At 35.4% G+C, this 24,050-nt stretch overlaps 3 protein-coding genes across 4 annotated transcripts; all 3 read right to left on the bottom strand.

Annotated features, from left to right (window-relative positions):
• Window positions 1–850: 850 nt before the first annotated feature.
• On the bottom strand, window positions 851–5,749 carry LOC149726379 (tetraspanin-9-like). The gene is made up of 5 exons (XM_089890900.1): window positions 5,384–5,749; window positions 3,354–3,548; window positions 2,950–3,102; window positions 1,815–2,000; window positions 851–1,509 (listed from the first exon to the last, which is right to left on the bottom strand). The coding sequence occupies exons 1-5, from the start codon at window positions 5,444–5,446 to the stop codon at window positions 1,447–1,449; spliced, it is 660 nt and encodes a 219-aa protein (XP_089747026.1). The 5' UTR covers window positions 5,447–5,749; the 3' UTR covers window positions 851–1,446.
• A 2,224-nt stretch (window positions 5,750–7,973) lies between these two features.
• LOC149726378 (tetraspanin-18B-like) lies at window positions 7,974–12,800 on the bottom strand. 2 transcript variants are annotated; one of them, XR_016386302.1, is made up of 6 exons: window positions 12,643–12,800; window positions 10,632–10,826; window positions 9,987–10,157; window positions 9,501–9,659; window positions 8,304–8,739; window positions 7,974–8,230 (listed from the first exon to the last, which is right to left on the bottom strand). XR_016386302.1 is itself a non-coding variant. In XM_089890901.1 (5 exons), the coding sequence occupies exons 1-5, from the start codon at window positions 12,700–12,702 to the stop codon at window positions 8,677–8,679; spliced, it is 648 nt and encodes a 215-aa protein (XP_089747027.1). In that variant the 5' UTR covers window positions 12,703–12,800; the 3' UTR covers window positions 7,974–8,676. The 2 variants fall into 2 exon arrangements, 1 of the variants encoding a protein (XP_089747027.1); XM_089890901.1 differs by having other exon boundaries at window positions 7,974–8,739.
• Window positions 12,801–16,602: 3,802 nt separating this feature from the next.
• LOC149726377 (uncharacterized) lies at window positions 16,603–24,016 on the bottom strand. The gene is given in 7 exon segments (XM_089890899.1): window positions 16,603–17,244; window positions 17,247–17,759; window positions 19,009–19,111; window positions 21,275–21,456; window positions 21,843–21,920; window positions 22,035–23,610; window positions 23,737–24,016. Coding segments are annotated over 6 exon segments (2,478 nt in total). The 5' UTR covers window positions 23,581–23,610; window positions 23,737–24,016; the 3' UTR covers window positions 16,603–17,188.
• Window positions 24,017–24,050: the final 34 nt, after the last annotated feature.

Raw genomic sequence — 24,050 nt, 5'->3', positions numbered from 1 at the left:
TAAGACGGGTACCATTAGAACGGAATAAATCATGTTTCCTAATCATGTATTAAAAATTAACAACTCTATTTTTAATCATGAAGAAACAGTTATCTATTTATGCATAAACAATTAGTTTGCTACCAAATAAGAAGGTAAAATAGAAAGAAAACATGTTTCATATTACCCCTGCCTACTGTATGTTAAATGAAATACCGTTTTAAGTTTAAATTATATAAATCTGAATCAGCCATCAACTGAGTTTTATAGAATATTTTATTTGTTAATATATAGAAACATGATGTTCTTATGCTTACCTAATGTTAATTTGTAGGTAATTGTTAAAATAACGACTTCTTCGGTTCAAGTAAGCAGGCCAGTGGTATAAAATTTAACTAGGAACTACTGCTTCAATGATGCGTTGCACCATAGCGCCATGTAGCGGTAACAGAACATGTCGAAACCTAAATAAGAAACCTTCGAGTCTATATAGGACCTAAGGCTTAAAGTAAATGGGCCCAACCAATAGCTTTTTATGGTTGTTCTTAATTATCAGCTAAACACTAAAAACATTTCCACGAAAATAACCACTCACCTATAAAACATAACACCCGTTTTACAACGAAAATAAGTAAGTTACATTCACATTTTGTACACGTAGTATAGTAGGGTGGGAGAAGATCGGACACCTTTTCATTCTATTTTCTTGTCTCATTTGGTAGTAACCAAATAACTTTCAAAGAATTATAAAACTGTATTCTCACGACTCCCATAGACCGTTTTAAATTGTTTAAAACACGATCGGGATATTTGGTTATTATGGGCTAAAGGTGCTTCGTGTTATCCATAATTACATATTATTCAATGTAACGAATTTGTACATAAGTTTTATTATTGCACGATTGAACTAACTCATGATTGCAATTTGATAAACCTTGATTATTAGATGCAAAATATAAAGTGTTTGAAACTGTGATGTGAACACATATTAAGGCTCTAAGGGCTGTTGTAAAGTTTGACCAAAAATATAAATGATATAAGCTAAAATTGTTACATTTAACTTTTGCAGCCTCATTTTGATTAACTGGTGTTTACTTGAATTAATTCAGACCAATTATACCTGTAAACTCCATTTTGAAAGTTAAAATAATGTATAGTCAAACTAACTTAGTGCAACAAGATTCGGCTTAAACCTATAAATTATTTTGAACAAAAATTTTAAAAGCCGAATTATTTAGCAAACACGAAAAAAATAACAGGCCTATTATAATGTGTATATATACGGAAATGAGAAAAGGAAATTGACGTTATAAACGAGAAACGGATGTATTAATTCGTTTAGACATAACGTTCTATACTTATAGGCAATAAACAAGAATTGATACTGCTGATAAAAGTGACTATGTTCAAAGGCATTTAGGCCTAAATGATAAAAGTACCAAATTATGATGTTTTTTAACAATTTGCTTAGGCCATTTCATAATCTCCAATGTTTTGAAAGAGGCAGCATGCGAAAATCATCGCCAATATCTGAAAAACAAATTAAATATTAAATTGGTCCTATAATAAGTTGGGGAAGTTGGGACAACATTTTGAGTTCTTGTCCCATTTGGAAGCAAACAAAAACATTCAAAGAGTTTTAACATTTTTTAAAGAAAACTTTTTAGCCCTGATTTTCTGTTACTTTATTTTATTGATAAAGATACTATCAGTACAAAGATATAAATATATCCATTTAAAATAAATTACAAGAATAACAGTAGCTTTTGGTTTAAAATTAAAAAACGATATAGATTACCAAACAACAAAAAAAAATATTATTTTGACGAAATTACCTCGAATACGATAATGCCGATACCAATTCCCCCAATTATCCAGAAGTATTTACGAATCGCAGCTTCACAGCCAAGCGGATAAAACGTTGTCAATGATGGTGAACATGGAGACGCTGCATCACTACAGCATGTACTTGGTATGGTAGAACCCCAGTCGCTGTAGTTGGTAAAGCCGCAGCATTTAAACTGAAGTAAAATCAATGTGGGGTAAGACGGGATAAAATGTGGGAGGAAATGGGATAACGTCACAATATCCCAAATTTTCCAATCGTGTTTTAACAGTTACCAACGCTCGTTCAGAGTCACAGGAATACGGGCATAGATTGTTTAATTATCTTTGTTTACTCCTAAGTGGAACGAGGAAATAAAATAAATACATATATAGTAGGGTTCTATTTTCGGGACCTTTATATAGGCCAATTTCACTGTATAATTGAAAATTGACCAACACATAGGAGTTGTGATCGATTTAGGCAATTTATACCTTGCCCAAAATAACTTATGTTGATTGATTTGCTATATTATTTATGGTCTAGCGACGTAGTAATTAGCACGCTCGCTTCTAACCTATAAAGGTTACCGGTCTGAGGCTCTACGCGGCTATAGTTGGTGGCGTATTTAATAAAAATCACACACATATATATATATATATATATATATGGTAGTAGGGTGGGAGAAGATGGGACAGCTAATAACTGTAATTTCTCGGCTTATTTGGTAGTAAACAAAGAACATTCAAAAATTATAAAACTGTATCCTCAAGTCTCCTATGAAGCGTTGTTATTTGTTTAATATACGATCAGGATATTTCGTTACTATGTGCTAAAGGAGTTCTGTCTTACCCTGCAGTACTATATTACTAATAGTTGTTTTGAATTTAGAAACGGTGTAGCATAAAAACATATTTTATGTCAAACGTATTTCCTTTACGTTTCCAAGATATGGTAGGGTGGGGGAAGACGGGACACCTTTAGTGCCAAATATCCTGATCGTATTTTAAACAATTAACAGGTTTTGAAATGCTTTCAACGTACATTGTTTACTACCAATTGGGTTAAGAAAATAGAATAAAGTGTCTCATCTTCTCCCACCCTACACTAATATATTAATACAGTATACAGTTATGTCTTCTTACTGTTGTTTGTAGGATGTCCCATGGTTGCTTTGTTGTTGTGTTGTAATTTTGCATGCTTTGTAATGCAAGGTCTTTTGCTTTCGGGTAATACACATAGATTAAGATGGCTCCTACTATCTCGGCAATGAATATGACCAACACGATGGTAAAAAACTAATGAAAGAAGACTGTTATATCATAAGTCTATACACATTAAAGAAAGCAAAAAATACGTAAAAACACTAAAACAAAGTTACATTCGTGGTAACTTGTAAATAGCACTGGGCGTGAAAACAGAACATCTGCGTTAAAACAAATGCCATTGGCCCATCACACTAGGATAACGAATTACATTTATTCATTAATTAAATGGAAATAAATACCGCGCTTAAACTAGTTAGTAATGTTTTGTTTTATAATCTCACCGTTCCCAAAAGGCATTTGCTTTCTTGTATTGCTCCAAGACAACCGAAGAAACCAGCTACAATCAGCACTGCTCCAACGGCAATAAGAACAATGAGAGAGTTGAATATAACTGGGTCGGAGGATATGATCTTTTTGAAAGAGTCAGCATTCACGTACGCCCATACACTCAGACCAAGGAGAACGCACCCGCACAACTAAACGTATAAAATACTTTATTATTGTGTATTCATACACTTCATACTCATTGTCGGGTTATAACATGGGTGTCTTCTTATACACCAGACGCACATAGTGTATTAATACACCTCATGCTCATTGTCGGGTTATAACATGGGCGTCTTCTTATACATCATCAGAAACACATGGCGGTGTATTCATACACCTCATGCTCACTGTCAAGTTATAACATGGGTGTCTTCTTATACACCAGACACATATGGTATATTCAAACACCTCATGCTCACCGACGAGTTATAAAAAGGGTGTCTTTCTATACATCAGACACATATGGTGCATTTGTACACCTCATGCTCACTGTCGAGTTATAACATTGGTGTCTCCCTATACACAAGACGCACATGTTGTATTTATACACCTCTTGTTTACTGTCGTCCATATGGAATCCATACATATTCATATGAAATTTTGTAGAAAGTAAACGACAAACCAGTCGCCGTTTACACTACAGCAGTACAGTTCAATATAAAAAAAATCACTATATGTTTCACCAAACCAAGCATTTATACTGCGTGTTAATGCTGATGCTTTACTTTAAAGTTAGCGGATACGTCGCTCAAAGCTGCGTCAATCATTTAATGTTGATTGGTAAACAAAACAAATCGCGAAAACATGCCTTGACCGTATATACACACGAACTATGTCGACATAAAACAAACATATCGCATTTTAGTTGATTAGTATACACGTAAACATGCGTTGACTGTTTCAGTGATCTGTAAACAAAACAAAATTAACATGCGTTGACCATGCACAAACGAACTGTGTATGCAAAGCGTTAGGTGTATATGCACTACACAGTAGCTGTATTGCGTATTGCTCCGTATAATGAAACCCAAACAATTATAGTACTGTGGGGGAAAACGGGACACCTTTAACCCATAATACCCAAATATCCTGATCCTGTTTTAAACAAATAACAACGGTCTATGGGAGTCGTTTATTAGAATACGGTTTCATAATTCTTTGGATGTTCTTTACTGCCAAATGGGATAAGAAATCATGTGTTCCATATTCCCCTACCTTACTATAAATGTTTTTTTACCGGAGAAGCCAAAAATGTGCGTATTCAGTTTTCTTAAAGTTGTTTACCATTTTGGCAAAGTTAAGGTATGTCTGTACCCGTACCTATAGGGTACAGGAAATTTGCGTCGCAACAATTAATTTGAAACTAAAACTGCGTATCCGTTTACTGTACGCGTGTACAGTTATCGCTACGCTTTATAAGCCATTGTGCATGTTGAACGCATAGGTTAACGCCCATATCCCATAGTCCGCGGTCGCAAAAATACTTATAGTAGGTTGGGGGAAGATGGGACACCTTTTCATTCTATTTTCTCGCCCAATTTGGTAGTAAACAAAGAAAGTGCAAAGAATTATAAAAACGTATCCTCGCGACTCCCCTAGATCGTTGTTATAGTTTAAAAGACGATCGGGATATTTGGATATCATGTGCTAAAGGTGTCCCATCTTCCCCCACCCTACTGTATAATTAAACAGCAGCTGAATTATTGCGTGGAAAACATGCAATTATAAAGTAGTCTCTTTACTACGGTATGAGCAATTATGTAGTAGGTTGGGGGAAGATGGGACACCTTTTCAATCTATTTTCTCCTCCAATTTGGAAGTAAACAAACATTCAACGATTTTTTATAAAACTTTATCTTCACGGCTCCCATAGATCGTTGTTAATTGTTTAAAACAAGATCAGGATATTGGGTTATTATGTGTGAAAGGTGTCCCATCTTTCCCCACCCTATAATATATATACGTATACACGTTATGTACTTACGAATATTAGTAAGTTGAATAGAAACATCAAATACTTGCAACAGTTCAAACCTTTGCTTTCCATTTTTCTCGTTTTTGTCCAAAATTACCGATTTTAAATAAATATCAAAATCCGCCTATTTTGTTAAATATTAACATAAACGAACACTCTAGTTTTATACAGTTTATTTTACTAAATTTAGATTTGCCACATGATATTTTAATATCAAATAAGCTACACGTTATATTAGTCTTATAAATTATACCTGAAAATGTCATTTCATAAAATTGAGCATTTCTTGTAACCTAAATTGTTTTAATAAAGTTTGTCTGATATGCACGTTCACAACAAAACTATAACAGCTTGCAGTTTCGCTACACGCTAATGCTACAGTTGTCACTCTATACACACGAATGTACCATTGCATATATGTTGCACTGCGAACAAATGTACTAGACCGGAAACGACGTCATACCACGTGACTCTTGATCTACAGCTTTAATAGTAGCAGAACAACTCACTACGAATACGGAAGTTTTATACACATCATATCTGCTGACAAATCAATATAACATGGGTCTTGACGTGTATGGAATACTTTCATAAGCTATTCAATATATATGACGCGTTGGAGTAAAAATACACACTACGTAGATACAGATTATTATGTGGGTGTTTTGTACTTAAAGCGGGTGGAAGAAGATGGGACACCTTTTAACTCTATTTTCCCGTCCCATTCAGTAATAAACAAATAATATTTAAAAAATTATAAGTTCGTATCCCTACCCCTATAGGCCGTTTTTAATTGTTTAAAACACGGCCAGGATATTTGTATATTATGTATAACTACTATAAGGTATAATAAAGCGCTTCTATGAGCTTTCGGTTATGTACCTCATATTGGTCTCTCACATCTTAAACGTAGATTTAAACGGCTTGTTGTCACGTTATTTCTACATACCTAACAATCTCGCACGGCGGGGCTTTTGCAAGCTTTACAAATCACGTTTAAATGCTACTATACCATTGTTGGTATGTCTGTTTATATAGAAAAGACGGTCATTTCTCTAACTCAGTAATCAATAATACGGTGTACAAATTAGGCCATCCCAAAAAGGTAAACAACTACCCAGCAGGTTACATACATGGTAACTCGTAAGGAAGACGAGGTGTATGAAACAGAACACCCGTTTTACAATCATTCGCAATTTTACGCATTGAATGACAAGTTACGAGTTTCGAGTCGCTTTAGCGCTTTCAAGCGGAAATTGGGAAACAAATAAATTAATTTACTGTGGGGGAAGACGGGATACCTTTAGCACATGATATTCGAATATCCTGATCGTGTTTAAGCAATTAACGACGGTCTATAGGAGTCGCGAAGATACGTATTTACAATTCTTTGAATTTTTTTTGTTTATTGCTAAATGGGTGGAGAAAATTAAACAAGAAGCTGTCCCATCTGCCCCATCCTACTATATGAACGTAACCTATTTATTCTTGCGTGGCCGGGCAACGTCAGTCGCTTTGACGCAGGTGTTCTGTTTAATACACTTCATGCCCGCTTACGGGTTACCACGCATGCATCTCTGTGCGTAATTGTTTTTTTTTGTATTTTTTTAATGTATGGCTGGCAGTTTAGACAACACTTAAACGACCACTGGGTTACAACATTATCTATTGGGTGTCCCTTTAATGGCAGTAGCGTTAAGCATCAAACCCATAACCTTTAGGTTAGAGGCAGGCGCCCTGATGAGAATAATAAAGCAATATAAATAATAGTCCTTATTTTAAGCGTGGTATAAATTGATTAAATCGATAAAAAAACTTGTTGTTATATATTTTGAAACAGTTAAATTAGACCGCAAAAGAAGCTGCAAAAAATGAAATTAGGCTCGGAAACAAAACAAAGACTTGGTGAAATGTGCAACGGCTGTTCTATTTGGCTATGTTTTAGTTTGGTTTACACCATAAGCCTTTAAATAATTTAAGACAAGCACTAAAAGAAAGAACATTTATTTTCTTAGATAAGCTTTTTGTTTTCAACAATAGAAAAAGGGTGTTTAAAAATATATTATGTTTAAAATGCTGAATAACTTCCCATGTGATTTTAGACAAGTATACCATAATGCAGTTATAATATTATAACGCAGAATTTATATTTCAATGCGTTTCTGGTATAGCGTTTCTATTGCGCATGGGTATTCCAATTAACTATTGATTTTCAAACACACATTGTAAGTTATTTTGCCAAATGGCTGTAAATAATTAAAGTTGTATAGAGTGAGGTATAAAGTAGACCATGTTTAAATATAGCATATTCTGTAAATGCAGTGTCAATGTAAAAAAAAACAAACAAAGAGAGCACATTTAGCGCATAATATCCAAATATCCCGATCTTGTTTTAAACAATTAACAACGGTCTATGAGGGTCGTAATGATACGGTTTAATGATTCTTTGTTTATACTAACAAACGGGACAAAAATACAATGAAAAGGTGTCCCATCTTTCCCCCACCCTATTATATTATAACTATCGAGACGTATATAAGCCGGACAGCAACAATATATATTTCGAGCGATTTTTGATTCTTGAGAAAAAACGACAGTATTTTTACAATTTATTCATTTATTCAAACGCAGTGCCAAAGTTAAAACGTAGGTTTGATTTGTAACCTAAAACTTTTAAGATAAAAAGAAATGTGTGAAAATATTCAGGATTCCGGTACCCATCTGACGGGGTAACTTATTTTGAAAAGAAGGTGTAGCGGTTGACTGTGCTTAGAGTAAAAATATTTAATATTATAGTTGTCCAAATTTAACTTATTGCAAAAAGATCGTATATACTGTATTGTGTAACGATAACAGCTGGCCAGCTACAAATAGTTTTTTATCACATAAAAATGTCTTCAGCTGGTCAGCCGTTATCGCTACACAACACAAAATATAACAGGGTTGGAGAAGATGGGACACCTTCGGCACAGAATATCCAAATATCCAAAACGGACTATTTATGGGAGTCGTAAGGAAACGGTTTTATAATTTTTTTTGTTTACTACTAAATGTGACCAGTAAATAGAATGATAAGGTGTCCCATCTTCTTTCACCCTAATGTATAATCTTTATGCATTAAATTAAATTTGTAGAACTATAATATTTAATATCTGTGCTCAAAGCACAAAGGTATAAAGGAAATACTTTTTTTTCGAAACTCTACGAAACACCTAAGGCTACATCGATTTTACGTTAAGTTTATTTACATGTGTATGTGTGTGCCGTGATTTAAACGACTATCTACGAAGGTTGAATATACCTCAAGCATATTGGTGCTTGTTGACACCTCGGTACAAACAGCAAGCGAAGATCATCGCCAGAAGCTGAAACAAAATTAAACAGATTTAAAAACGAATGTAACTTACTTTATCCTCGCGTGGCCCGAAAACGACAGTTGTTATAACACGGGTGTTCTGTTTCATACAGCTCGTGCCAGCTTGCGAGTTACCATGTATGTTACTTTGTGTGTGATTTTGTTTTGGATTTTTTTATGTGTGGCTGATAATTTGGACACAGGTTCCTCAAGTACATTTAACTTCTAAAACAACAGATAGTATATAGTATTGTGGGGAAAGTGGAATACAGTTAGCATCTAAATCCCATATTTCATAATGTTTTGAACAATTAACAGTTCTCTTTATAGAGTCGCGAAGATGTGGTTATTTAATTCTGTAAATATTCTTTGTTTACTACCAAATGGGACAAAAAAGAGAAAGAAAACATGTTTCCTCTTACCCCAATCCACTATACCCAGCAGGCCAACGAATATGTAGGAACTCATAAATATAAGGTGACAACGGAAAAACCATAATTTTATATTATCTGCGCAAAAATGTTAAAAACCAATTGTAAAAATAAGTAGGATGGGGCAAGACGGGACACCTTCAGCACATTCTATCTAAATATTCTTATCGTGTTTTAAACAATTAACAACGGTCTATGGAAGTCGTGAGGATACGGTTTTATATTTCTTTGAATAATCTTTGTTTACTACCGAATGGGGCAGGAAAATAGACTAAAGAATGTCCCATTTTACCCACCCTACTATATACACTTTTTTAGGTTGGAAAGTTGTAAATGTTACCTCAATAAAGAGAACGCCAATCGCGACACCACCTAATGCCCAGAAGTAACCTTTAAGGGCGCTCTCACATCCTTGTGTAAAGCCGGCGCATGAAGTTGGGACAAAAGTCACAGTTTGTCCAAGCCAATCTGCTGATGAATTAATGCCACAGCATTTAAACTGAAAAGAAAATTCGATAATATTTTTTAAAAACGTCAAAATGACGGGGTAATGATAGTCGTTATTACACGGGTTTTCTGTTTTATACACCTCATTGTACCGGCTTACAAGTTACCACATATGTAACTTTGTAGGTAATTTTTAAACGGTAAATTTTTATTTTTTCGTATTGTACAGATGGCAAATTAGACAAACCATTGGAAACCGCTAGGCTGGAGAAATTGGTTTTATGCGTCTTGTCTAAGAACACAGACGCGCACAACGGTAACAGCGTTTTTCTTGGTTATAGAGAGAGTCTTTTCCATGGTGCTGATATATATTACTTACAGCTGTATGAAAAGCGTCCCATGCGGCTTTGACTGTATTGCCTTCTGGGGTGTTATCATCATACAACTTCATGGAGTCTATAGCTGCTTGCTTAGCTTTCGGGTAATACACAAATGCAAGAACACCCCCAATAATTTCAAGTATGAAGATGATAAGAACCATGACAAAGAACTGAAAGAAATGTAAAATCACGGTTATATGCTATTTGTATGAATGATAATTAATAATAAATTGTTTATCGTTGTATGGATAAAGCTGTTTCAATACAATGATGCACAACGTTAGCAACACGAGACATGGACCATCTTACCCCAACCTATACTATGTCTACAATTTAAAATATATGTGGGGTAAGATGAAACGTGTACCATCTTACCCCAACCTACTGTAAATGATAGTTTAACTGAAAAGTAAGATAAAACTTACTGCTCCAAAAATGAAATAGTGTGGGGTAAAATGGTACATGTACCATCTTACCCCAATCCACTATATAAAAGAGTTTAAAATAGATAAAAAGTAAAACCAAAACATACCGCTCCGAGCATGAATCAGTGTGGGGTAAGATGGTATATGTGCCATCTTACCCCCACCTACTATATTCTGTATATAATAGTGTGATAAATGAAAAGTAAAACAAAAACTTACCGCTCCGAGCATGAACTTATTCTCTTTAATTGCGCCGCAGCACCCGAGGAACCCGACGAGAAACAAGAGAGCACCGACGGCAATGATGATGTAGACTGCATTGAATATAGCCGGGTCCTGGCTGACCACTTGTTTAAACGAATCGGCGCCGACTGCTACCCAAATACCAACTCCGAGAAGTGCAGCACCGCTCAGCTGGAGCATTATAACATATATTTTAATGTAAATAGTTAATAAAGGAGAGTGGGGGAGATAGGGTACCCTTTTCTTCTGTTTGATCATCCCATTTGGTAGTAAACAAACAACATTTAAAAAATTACAAAACCGTAATCTCACAACTTCCATAGACCGTTGTTAATTATTTAAAACACGATCAGGATATTTAAATATTATGTGCTAGAGATGTCCCATCTTCCCCCACAGTAGCCTATAACATTATTTTGTTATCTCTTTGAAAATGACATCGAAGATTGAACTATAACAACAACAAAAAGGAATCAACAGAAAAAACGATAGTCGTTAAAATACGATATGGTTCATAAGTATGGGAAGAGCATCAGTTTAAAAGCGCGGCTATTAAACCGACACAGGGTGTACTCACATTGAGTTGATTAATTTGAATTAAAATAATTACTATGAAATTATAAATAAAGTTTGCATAAACCAAATTTGTAGTCAGTTATAATATGGGTGTCTTCTTATACACCAGACACTCATGGTGTATTCAAACACTTCATGCTCACTGTTGAGTTATAAAATGGGTGTATTCTTGTACACCAGACACACATGGTGTATTCATACACCGCATGCTCACTGTTGAGCTATAACATTGGTGTCTTCTTATACATCAGACACACATGGTGTATTCAAACACCTCATGCTCACTATCAAGTTATAACATGGGTGTCTTCTTATACACCAGACACACATGGTGTGTTTATACACCTCATGTTCACTGTCGAGTTATAACATGGGTGTATTCTTATACACCAGACACACATGTTGTATTCATACACCTCATGCTCGCTGTTGAGCTATAACATTGGTGTCTTCTTATACACCAGACACACATGGTGTATTCATACACCTCATGCTCACTATCAAGTTATAACATGGGTGACATCTTATACACCAGACACACATGGTGTACTTATACACCTCATGTTCACTGTCGAGTTATAACATGGGTGTATTTTTATACACCAAACGCACATGGTGTGTTTATACACCTCATGTTCACTGTCGAGTTATAACATGGGTGAATTCTTATACACCAGGCACGCAAGTCACAAATATAAAAGCTTTAATTTTGTTCGCGAACTTTTAGATGTATTATCTTTGACGCTAGATAATGAGCCATACAAACACGCCACACAACAATCTCGAGCTTTTCATGTGACTTCATTGTTTTCGAACATTGGAGCGGACGTGTCGTAAGAAACCACCTACCTTTGGCAACCACATGCGTCGCCTCGTGTATGTATTGTGTGTTATCAAGTAAAAACAGTGGCTTAAGGATACTAACACATGGGTTTTATTATATAGTATCACCGGGTGAGACGGAAAGCGTTAAACCATATTTCCTAATCATGTTTTTAACAATAAACAACGCTTTTTAGTGTGGTGAGAATACGGTTATATAATTCTGTGAACATTCTTTGTTCACTACCAAATGGGTCGATAAAATAGAATAAAAACATGGACCATCTTACCTCAACCTAGTATTTTTATTATTAATAAAAAAAGAGACACAGTGTAAAATAAACAGAGATTTGCGTCTTTCGACAGAACACATCTGCCTTTTACATCTTGACGAAACAAGCTTTGTTTTTTCCGCATACTAGATTAAAGCTAAAGGTCACGCCCAAACGTGTGAAATTTTTAAATTTAGCTAGTGATTTTCGGTAAAGCGTCTAACCACAGTACATGCATAGCGAATATATTGCCTTTACAGCGGTTATACAATCAGGTAGTTCTGAGTATTGAATAATTTATCCTTGTGCTCACTTACAAAGATAAGAAGGTTGAAGAAAAACATGAGGTACTTGCAGCATGTTAAAGAATCCGACATCTTGCTTAGTTCAGTTACTTTTTCTACTTAAACAAATTACTGCCTGTATAAAAAGTTGTTAGCATTTACAACTTACAAGCATATTATAACTACAACCCATGAAATATTAACAGGAATATTTCAAAAAAGGAACAAAAAATAATTAATATGGTATGATATTACAACTGACTTCTAAACGTGGCTGCTAAACCTTTTTAAAGCTGCAATTACACTGCTTATACATTTGATCAATGGTTCTATAGAGCAGAGCTCAACTGAATGCAGCCGCGCGTTTTACAACTCATTGCTCTAAAAGCACTCCTCTCATTCTTTCTCTTTTACATAACATCAGTCAGGCCCCGAGGGAACGAAATGCTTCAGCTGCTACAACGGCTGGTTTCTTGTTTTCGCCGTATTCGATTCCAATTGTTAACGTAATTGGATTCCAGGACGGTTCCCGCCTTTTTTGTACTGATCGATATGCTATAGTTTTAACTGCGTTCATAAGCTAATTTTTGGTTGTAGTTTATACGTGAATATTAAAATCGCCTATATTAATCCTATAAGTACATTTTTTATGTTGCACTTTAACTACAGACACATTTGTTTTTAATACACAGTAAATTGAGTTGGCCAATTGAAACGACCTGTTATTGCGATTACGTGATCTTTTAAACGTTCTCAGTCAAGCAGCTGACAGCGCCAATGCGTCAACGATTTCCTACATTGCATCATTAAAGTAATAACACGTCGAGTAATACACATAACATCACATAAACGTTATTTATCTCTTCGCAAACGGTAATTAAGATCATGTTATTTAAAAAAAGAAAGAGAAGGGTATAAACTGCAAAACAACAGTTGTTAAAACATGCTATGAATAAAAGGTGTGGAAAAGAGCGCGGCTTTTGCAAGTTTACTTTTATCCACCTTCTTTCATAAGCGTACAGCCTACGTATAGCAAAACCATGCATATTTTATAGATACCTACGCAGCTCGCATTAAAAATGCATATGCTCGGCCACAACAGTGAGCAACTAAACCTTTTATCGTATAAAGTTTTGGTAGGGCAGGCACGTATTACTTTACAACAGCAGTATCTGCTTTGCAGTTTAAAACTTGATTTTTTTAACGACAGATAACTGGCAATTTTTTACGATTGTTTTTTTACATTTTTTCTTGTTTTAGCATATAATCTGCCCCTCGTTATTGCCAGCTGCCGTGTCTGTTTACATAAAAGTTCACTTTTTAAATCTTTGTTCATTTTTTAATTAGAAAGATACACGATACGCTAACTCGGCTTACATTTGTTACGAGTATGCCCTTTCTACTTAAATTTCACATACGCACAACACACACACATTTTTCTTAATGCTTATTAGCTAAAAATAACATTTATTTACAATACCTTATTCAAGCTGTACTATTTTTCATATTAAAATTATATATTTTAAACTGTAGGTATTCTTATTTCAAGCTGTAATATTTTTCATATTTAAACTACATATTTTAAACTGTAGTTATTCTATATTTAAGCTGTTAAACTTTTCATATTTAAACTGTATTCTAAACTATAGGTATTCTTATTTCAAGCTGTAATATTTTTCATATTTATACTATATATTTTAAATTGTGGGTATTCTTTAATCAAACTGTTATACTTTTCATATTTAAACTGTATTCTAAACTGTAGTTATTCTATATTCAAGCTGCAGTATTTTTCATATTTAAACTTTTGTGTGGCATTTTTTATTCAAACTGTTATAGTTTTTTAATTTAAACTGTATTCTAACTCATGTACTTTTGCATTCAGCATTAACACAATGGTAGAGTACTGAGAGCATCTAAAACTAGCTTGGGCTCGTTAATTAGTTCAGCTGTCGCCAGTCACATCAACGTTACCTCTCACGCACGAGCTAGAAGCTTAGGAAATTAGTAAATCTATGTAAAGCTTTATAATACCGGGTGGGGTTTTACGTTGTTTTTTTACCAGACCGTAACTCAAGTACTAGATTTTCTCTTATGTGACGTCATAAAGGCGTAAGTGCGTAGGTGTGACTTAAATAGAACGTGAGTTACTCAAAAGTTATGAATATAAACTTAACGCATAGAGCGGAAAATTATAAAAAAAAGTTCCACCATAAATTAGAGCAGACATGGTGGCCTAATAGTAGCTTTGAAAAACAAGTTAAATACAGTTAAACACCAACTGTTGTTTTTGTCCAGTAACCCAAGAAATAGAAATTACAACATGTTTAATGGTTTAGAAGTTTAAAATGTTAACCGACATACTCTTATAAATATTGGCATTCTAAAATTTATTTTCTGTCTGATCTTAAAGTTTGCGTTTTAAATAAATAGCAAATCTAAAACATGACTGTAACAGCTGTGAAGTCTTAGTGTCTGTGGCATTCAATGTCTTCTACAGGCTGTATTGCTGGCAACACCCTTTAGTCCGATACCATAAGCGAGCATGAACCGTTTTGAACTTTCTGCTGTGATATCGTTTACTGAAATAGCAACAAAACTGCAATCAACGAACGCGTCTTTATTTCTTACTGCCCGGGGCATCATAGGACCACATGTGGTTATTTGTGTCACTGTTTATTATATATATAGCTAATTACAACGTTAGAGGACTAAACTGTCATTTAATATTGGTCACGGGACAAACTCGAATTTAAATAGCATGAATTGTATCTTTTATTTGTGCTCTGTATAAATAAGGTTTTAATATAGAGCATTTGCATTTTCTACCTAAGCTAACATTCGTAAAAAGCACGTCTATGGAGCTATCTAGTCTATAAAATGACACGACCCCTCTAAATACACAAAACGCTAGTTCCTGAAGTGACAAAATGTCATTCCTGCGCCAAACAAGTTCAGAAATCGCTCTGCTCAACGCCGCGAACTGTAGGGACACGCCTTTACCCACATTTTCTAAATTGAACGTAGAACTGAGAGAAAGAGGAAAGGCAAAGAACAAAATCAGCATGACGTCATACTTTAGTACTCTCTGAATGTGGCGCGCTTTTATTGTTCGCCGACCAAGCGCGAAAATTCTCCAACCACTTGAGTGCCCAGCAGCCGCCTTACAACTGGATAAACGGCTTTATTTTCATCTCTGCTCTTGACGCAAATTTATGCCTCTTAAAACTCTGATCTATGGTTTAATAACAACAATTTTTACAAGGCAGTCCGTAGAATTATATTCGGACAATGGCTTTTATTGTCGTAAGTTGTATAACAGGCATACAAAACGGTTCCATGATTTTTGGCGCGGCAAACAAACAATTACATACCAATAATTTATATCCCGTATGCATTCGAATTTTTTCTTAAAAGGAGAAACTTGATTTTGTTTTTATGAAGTGCCACTACTAAGCTCTGGACATGGGATAATTTTTTTTATTCATTCGAAAACGATAGCCAAGAACACTTAAAGAAAGAAGAGGGAAATTTTCATGTTCAAAAAATTGCGACTGTCCATTTTTCCGTTCCATATGGTAGTAAAATTCCAAAGAATAATACCACCGCTTCCTTACGACTTCCATAGGCCGTTGTTAATTGTTTAAAACACGATCAGGATATTTGGATATTATGTGCTAAAGGTGTCCCATCTTACCTCACTCTACTATATGTTAGGAATAAGTTTCAAGTTTGTTTTATTCAAGTTTGTATAACAGTGCTTCTCAACCCCTGATTGACACGAAAAGTAGGTCACCCTTTGATTTGGTTGCATCGTCCACTACAGTAGTTCAAAATCTTTGAAATTAGGTCGCGAAATCTTTGTAATACTGTATAGTGGGTTTAGGAGCCACGCTTTTACTCGGCATTTTCCCTCGAGTAGTTATTAACCGTGAAGTGTTTTTAACGACTGTCGTTTTGCTGCTCAATCTCTTATTTTCATTGTTTTAAATATTCTGATGTTCTCGTTACTGTGTTTAAACAGATGAATAAAAATATGTTATGAACTGTTATTAATTTGAGTTAATATTGTGATTATAAAACGCTTGTGAACCACTAGCGTTATTATGTATGTATGTACATATAACTAACTCATGTGTTCATTTGTTATTACATAACGTTCCCATATTTGCTATTGTAGACATTTAAAGTTCACAATGTTTGAGGTTTATGTTTTGAAATGCGGTTGCAGATACGCCATGCAAAAACCAGTCGTGTTTTTCAACCGCTTTGTCACTGTAGAGGCTCGTTTGCTCCACCTAACGGATAAGAAACGCGTTTGGGAATTTTTTCTCCATAGTACCTAAAACAACCTATTTTACAAGTTTCTTTCAAAACTCCACACCGAATGTCATTGTATAATCAAACTTATATAAATATCATTTGTTTATACTTGCAAATTACAAATGAACTATTGTATTTTACACGATAACTCACAATGCGATGGCATCGGCACAACATAACTATATAAGCACGAAGTTAATACTGCGTATCACACAATGATAATTAAATGCCCGATAAAGAAAAAAGCGACAACAAACTACGACATTAAATTCAGGGTTTTGTTTACTGCTGACTCAAAACTGGAACTTTTTCGGTTGTTTCGGTAAACTTCGGAGAGAATCGAAATTCTTTAGCTGTTTCTCTTTTGAAGGATTTTTCGGACGGACTACGGTCTGGATTCGATTGGTTGCTCTCTTTTTCATTTGCCGTATTGGGTCGAGGAAAGTCCCTAGCCTGACTAGCCCCCAGAAGGTGCAAGGGCAAATGAAAAGGGGGAGTAGAAAACTGCTGTAGCGCCCCCATTTGGCTTGCATACCTACTGTACAGAGCCATGTCGCTGGATAATTTAGCGGCCGAGGATGGAGAAGTCGTTTTACTAGAATCTAATGACGAAACTGGATCCCGTCCGCCCGTTAGCATTCCGGATAAAAATGGAATTGAAAACGCACTCGACGCTTGGCTCGATGCTGCCAATGTGTGGCCGAAACTAGAAGAAGGTGTCGGCAGTAGGTGGCGCGCTGGAGATGATTGACTTGCGATAAGCTGATCGAGTTGGTGTGAAGGATTATTGCGTTGAACGTTGTTGGGCTTAGTAGATACAGTCGCACCTGTTATATAACTTTATTTATAAAGTGCTGACATAAACTTATTCTCGCACTTTGCCTGACGGATTAAATAAATTGTCAGCTAGAAAAATAAAAATAACTCCTTCAAAATAATTAGCAACAGAATTAAATGCGTGGTAACTCATAAGCGGACACGGGGTGTACAAAATGGTACACCCACGGTATAACAACAGTCGTTTTATTGCCACGTTTGGATAAAAAAGTAACTTTGACTTATTGCGTGTTCTTATGGATAACCCTATACAAAAATAAGCAGTAAGTTACATATGCGTGGTAGCTCGTAAGCGGGCACAGGGTGTATGAAACAATACACCCGTGTTATAACGACTCTAGAATAAGAAAACGTTGTCTTATTCCGGAAAGTCAACTATATTTTAAATAATACTAAGATATTTAATAGGTTGGGGTAAGATGGTATTTTATATTCAATATATCGTTTCACAAGTACATACAAGCTTTTTCTCACTACTCTAAAAGAGCGTTGCTAAATGTTAAAATAAGTTTAATTTTCTCTTTACTTATGATAACGAAGATCATTTTAATTGAAACGTGACGCTATCAGCAAAATGATGGTCGTTAAACATTCATTTTTACCACGCGCAGTACATATGTTAACTTTAGAACAGCAGGAGTATATATAGTAGGGTGGGGGAAGATAGGACACCTTTTTATTCTAATTTCTCGTCCCATTTGGTAGTAAACAAAGAATTTTACAACTGTATTCTTACGACTCCCATAGACCGTTGTTAATTGTTTAAAACATGATTAGGATATTTGGGTATTTTGTGCCAAAGGTGTTCCGTCTTCCCCTAATATGGCAAAATAAAGTAAGATGGTTCATTCTTTTTCTCCTAAAATATACAACTGCTTTCTAACGGATTCAAAAGCGCGTTATTATTTAAAAACATCACGATATGGAAATATAGGTTCTAGGTGTAATGGTCTTCTGTATCTTGTCCCACAGTATTCCACCACTGAGGGGAAAGACAGGACACTTTTAGTACATAATATCAAAATATCCTGATCGTTTTTCAAACAATTAACAACGGTCTATGCTGGGAGTCTCGCGGGATACAGTTTTATATAATTGTTTGAATGTTTTTGTTTCATACCAAATGGGACAAAAATAAAATGAAGAGGTGTCTCATCGTTCCCCATCCTACTATACATGTTAATTTGACTGCACAAATACTATACAGCACAACAATTGCGGTAATGTATGTTAGCTTACTCAATGCTGTGGCTTGGTTATAACTCCTTATTTCCCGTTCATGGTTTCCAGATTCAATCTTTTCTTGACGTCGCCATTTTGCCCGCCGGTTTTGAAACCAAACCTGAAATAGATCATGTGTTTCTTTATAAAAAATCTTTTAATTTAAAATTAGTCTGATGATATAAAAATAAACGTAAAATGTTTTGTAACTATAACGTTCCGTCTGCCATGTGGCGTTGTTTTTATTGTTTGTGTATCAAAAAATATACAAAAAGACACAAAGAAAACGAAAGGGGTAATTTGATTAAAAGCCATATTCTCTGATCTAAAATTCAGTTTAATAATTTACATACGCAACATACGAGTTGCCAATTACTTATTTTTAATTGAAACATTGCATTAGACATTTGGCATCGATTGTGTATATGCATACACGAATAATAATTTATTGATTAAATCAGCAATTACTAATTAATTAAGGGCATACGGCATTTACGCGGCTGCCTACGTCATACTTATAGAAATTCATCTTAACCAATGGGCCAGCCAAAGGTGGGTCGATGACATTTGATTTGATTTGGTTTGCCTATACCACAGTGGTTCACAAAGTCGTTTGACTTTTCAATTTTTGAAAAAGTTGAATCATGTTATAGTATGCTCATAAAAAGTTTGTAAAGTGTTTTAAAAACCACCGTTCGATTTGATCGTCTACTATGCAGTGGTTCAAGACGGTTAGCGAATAGTTTTTATTGTTTTTTTTATATGTTTGCAAAATATGAGTAAGTGTAATTCAGAAAATTGGATCGTCAAAATTCGCTTTAAATGTTCTGTCCTTAAGGATAAATGTATTATTGTTTTGTGTTACTTAAACGGAATATTTGCCATAATAAGTTGAGTTAGTGTTTATTTTTTTCCGGCAGGTTTTAGATATTTCTGCTCACTGAATAAATTTTCCGTCTCGTTGAGCTAATAAATCTATATAACTCTTTGTAAAAGAAGATTAACAGATTAGGGCATTTGCCCGTCTGGCATAAATTAATCATGAGAGAACAACTGAAACATCATAGGTCCAATCTATATAGCATGGTTAAAATGGGAAATTTAATTAGAAGCCCTAAGCGTTTATAACCGTTTAAGCGACGCTGGGCTCAGAAGGTGTTTATGTATAATTGATAACTGCATGAGATCTGGGACGAAAAAGCAACTTAATTGCAATTATACGTAACAGTGTTTCCAGTTATTTTTATGGACTTAAGCCATCGGCTTTATTAAAAATATTGCAGTTTTAAAAGACATTGATTTCTGGTAACACATTTATTTTTTTAAATAACAAGTAATTGAAATGAGGAAACATGCCGTACCGTATATACAAAAGTATCTAATTGTCGGCTTGACGCTTTAATTATGTATCACCAGACCAGGGAAAGGAATCTCTTCCGACAAACGGAATATTAATAATTCCGGGTCCCGTCTCTACAGCATGACAGGTTTAAATAAATTTTAAATAAATCTACAGCAGTTTGACGTAAGCTTGGCATTTTCGGGACCGTGTGAATAATGAGATAATATCAATTAAGGCCTCGGATGTGGAATTACTGTTGGGTTATGTAATACATAAAGGTCATGTCCATATTTTAAGCAGTTTGGAGTGCCTCGTTTTTAAAGTTAGGTTAAAACGCTTTAAAGCAGAAGCGCATTTAACTTTTTGCTTTCACATGTTGTTTTTACAGTTAAAATGTGATTATATTCGTAATAAATCGTTTTGGCAAGATTTTAGCGAAAATAAACTTTCATCGTATATGACGTCATCTGGTTGTAAGTGACATAATTGATTGTTTTAACGTCACCGATTTAAAAATTCCTTCATAATTAGGTAGTAGACTAGCTAGGAATCTACTTTGTAATAGACTTTCTATGTATATTTTGGATAAAAACTTAAATTACTCATATATTCAAAATTTCTGATGACGTCATTCGAAATTTGATTACGTCATCAACAAAATCAAAATACAGTCTTGTAACAATTTTTCCAAAAAACAAATGCATAATGGATTGTTTTTTTGCTAGCCCAAACACCCGTTTCGCTGGACTAGAGGGTATATGTGATGGTCGGTCAAAAATATAAAATTTGTTAGAATATATTTCGTCAACAACGGAATAAAAAGAGCCTAAGGTGAAGTATGATCTTATTTTAACAAAATATATTTTATCCCGACTAGTTTCGATCACGAAACTACTTCCTCTGTCAAGTGAAATTGTCGCTTAATTAAATGCTTTTAATTACCTGAACCCGAACTTCTGGTAGATTAATTTTTCCTGCCAACTCTTCTCTGCTGTAAACATCCGGGTAGTGAGATCGTTCAAACGCTCGCTCCAACTCATGTAGTTGGAACGTGGTAAACGTTGTGCGGTTGCGACGAAGTTTTTTCTTCAGGTCAGAGTCAGAACATTGAGTTGGTGAAATACCTGGAAATGAACGAATGAATGTAACCTATTTACCCTTCCGTTGCGGGGCAACAACAGTCGTTATAACACTGCTTCATACACCTCGAGTTAAGAATAGCTGTCAATTAAAAGGGACCACTGGTGGAGATCTGCTGTTAAGCGTCTTGCTCGAGGGGCAGCGTCGAGCCTCGAACACAAGTGTAAAGCCACAATAGTCTAAATAGCCAAACCTTACCTCCTAAATCTAAATCTTTTACGTAATATAGAAGATAGGAATAAGATGGATAGTGTAAGTTTACAATATCCCATATTTTCAAATTGTGTTTTAAAAATGAACAACGCTCTTTCAGAGTGACGGTTGTATAGTTCTGTAAATATTCTTTGTTTAGTTTCATAATCCCACTTACTCGGAGGCGAAACGCTTTGATCTTCGTTCGAGGGTTGGCGATATGAACGGTTGGTTTCCTCACCCCAAATTCCCTTTTCTGAATAAATAAATTTAGCATAAATATACCAGCAAATAGTTGAGAATTGTTTTTATGGTCCAGTCAGTTAAATCTATAAAGGATTGTCTTATAATGATTTCGTGTTTAATATACCTTGCTGTTCTGGTCGGTGTTCCGCAAAACTTTTACGGTAAGCTTCCAACATGTCTTCCGTCCTCTTCTGTACATCCGCATCAGATCGGAAGCTTTCAAGTGCCGGATGGGAGTCGAAAGAGCTTCCGAAGAACTCACTTTTCAACATAGATGAATGATTCGTCCCTTGCCCTGGATTTTTGTTACCCGCGGAGTCTTTTTTAAGATTGCCGATAATGTTGTTGACTTCTTCATTGTAGATGCCATCTTTTGGATGTTGCGGATCAAGCAGTAACTCTTCGTCGTCGTCATCGTCACTAGGACCGTTATCAAGATATTTTTCTTCCGGAGTACTCGGTCTCATTGCTGCTCTTTTCTGCTGTAGCATCAGCATTGCGGAAGGCAGCATCCAATTGAAGTAATTGTCTTTCGCAACCTCGGAACATGTAGAGTACAATTGAGCCATGATTGCAGACGCATCGTTGGTAGCCGTGGACGGGAGTTGGCTTTGTTGACTCATCATCATTGCCATGAGCAAGTCGTTTTCTAAAGGTCTTTGTGGCAAAGCACTGAGTGATTTAGGGGGACTTACACTCGCATGCTTTGGCGGTGAAAACGATAGCACCTCTTTTGCTATTTTCTTACTGTCGTTTCCAATCACGTCTTGAGATGGTCGTTTAGTTGCAGTTTTTATTTGTTCCTTTGGTTTCTCGGGCGACTTTGTTGGTGGCAATTCAAAATCTTTGTTTTTCTTCTCCATTGAAAACGCAAATGGGAGATAAGAATCTTCTTTGAAAGCATGTAGACTTCCTTGGCTTGCTGCGAGTGTGAATGGTGACACAGTATCAGTGCTTACATAGTTGTGGCTTGTAGATCTAGTCGGATGTTCTGTAGGTTCAGAAGCAATGGGAGTTATAATCGACGATTGCCCCATTTCTTCAGATGGTGTCGTTGCTCCCACTATCCGTGTTGGTGAAGCCGGAGCATCAAATTTAGGCACATCTTCGGGTGTTTCTTGTTTAACAGGCTTAGAAACACTTTTTGTAACTTTTTCGTCGGGATTGTTTCTTGCAAAATGGTGGACATCCAAGCGCTGCGCCCCAAATTGTTGACGATCACCACTTCGTAGAATAGGAGGGTAATAATGCGACAGATCAAACGGTAAACCAACGCCGTAACCCGCATGGCCTGGCATGCCATTTAGGCCGTAACGTGGGTGAGGTGCTACGTCGTGGGATAGCCCCGAAGGAATAGATGTCTCGTCTTGTGCAGTATATACAGACGAGTACATTTTTTCTAAGTAACTTCTCAAGGCTTCTTTTATTGGGGGCGGAAAATACTCTAGCGAACCGTAGTTAGGAAAACTAGGCATATCTTCAGGACTTCTTACTGATTTTGGAACAGGTCTATTTTCCTGGTCGCTCATTTGAACTGGTAATTTTGAAATGTTTTCTTGTTTTGTTTTGATATCTTCGTTTGGTCTACTTTCTATTGTTAAATTTAAATTTGTGCCAGGCGTTTTCGCATTTTCGGCAAACTCTTCACCTTTAGATGTGTCTGTACTCATCTTCAAGGAAAATACCCGTCTAATTTTTTTCTAAATAACGAAATATGAATTAAAATCTAATTAATTTTTTTATAATAATAAAATGAATGAAGTGTCCATGAAATATGCTTTAGAATGCATTATTAAATATACTGTACTTGACTTTCTAAGCCTTACTGTAAAATGTCCGCTTTGAGTTCACTTCTTTCTTACCGAACAATCACTTCAGTATTACAGCTATGTCGTCATAAGCACTGTGTTTAAACCAGGTTCTGGAACAAATTGCCTTTTTCCTTTCTTCGCTCCTAGTTTAAAGAGTAAGCAAAGATTTGGAAGTGATTGAAAATCACAAAGAGCAATCTGTTTAGTACGAATTACGACGTGTGAGCAGGAATTATTGAAAAATTATAGCAGCCGGGCCGAGTATATATGGCCGTGTATCGCCAGATGGTAATGCTAGTATTGATTCTACTTGAAAATGCACTGCTATG

This window comes from Ciona robusta, chromosome 12 (genome assembly GCF_009617815.1).
Source record: "Ciona robusta chromosome 12, ASM961781v2".
Taxonomy (NCBI): domain Eukaryota; kingdom Metazoa; phylum Chordata; class Ascidiacea; order Phlebobranchia; family Cionidae; genus Ciona; species Ciona robusta.
This window is presented reverse-complemented; position numbering and strand designations above follow the sequence as displayed.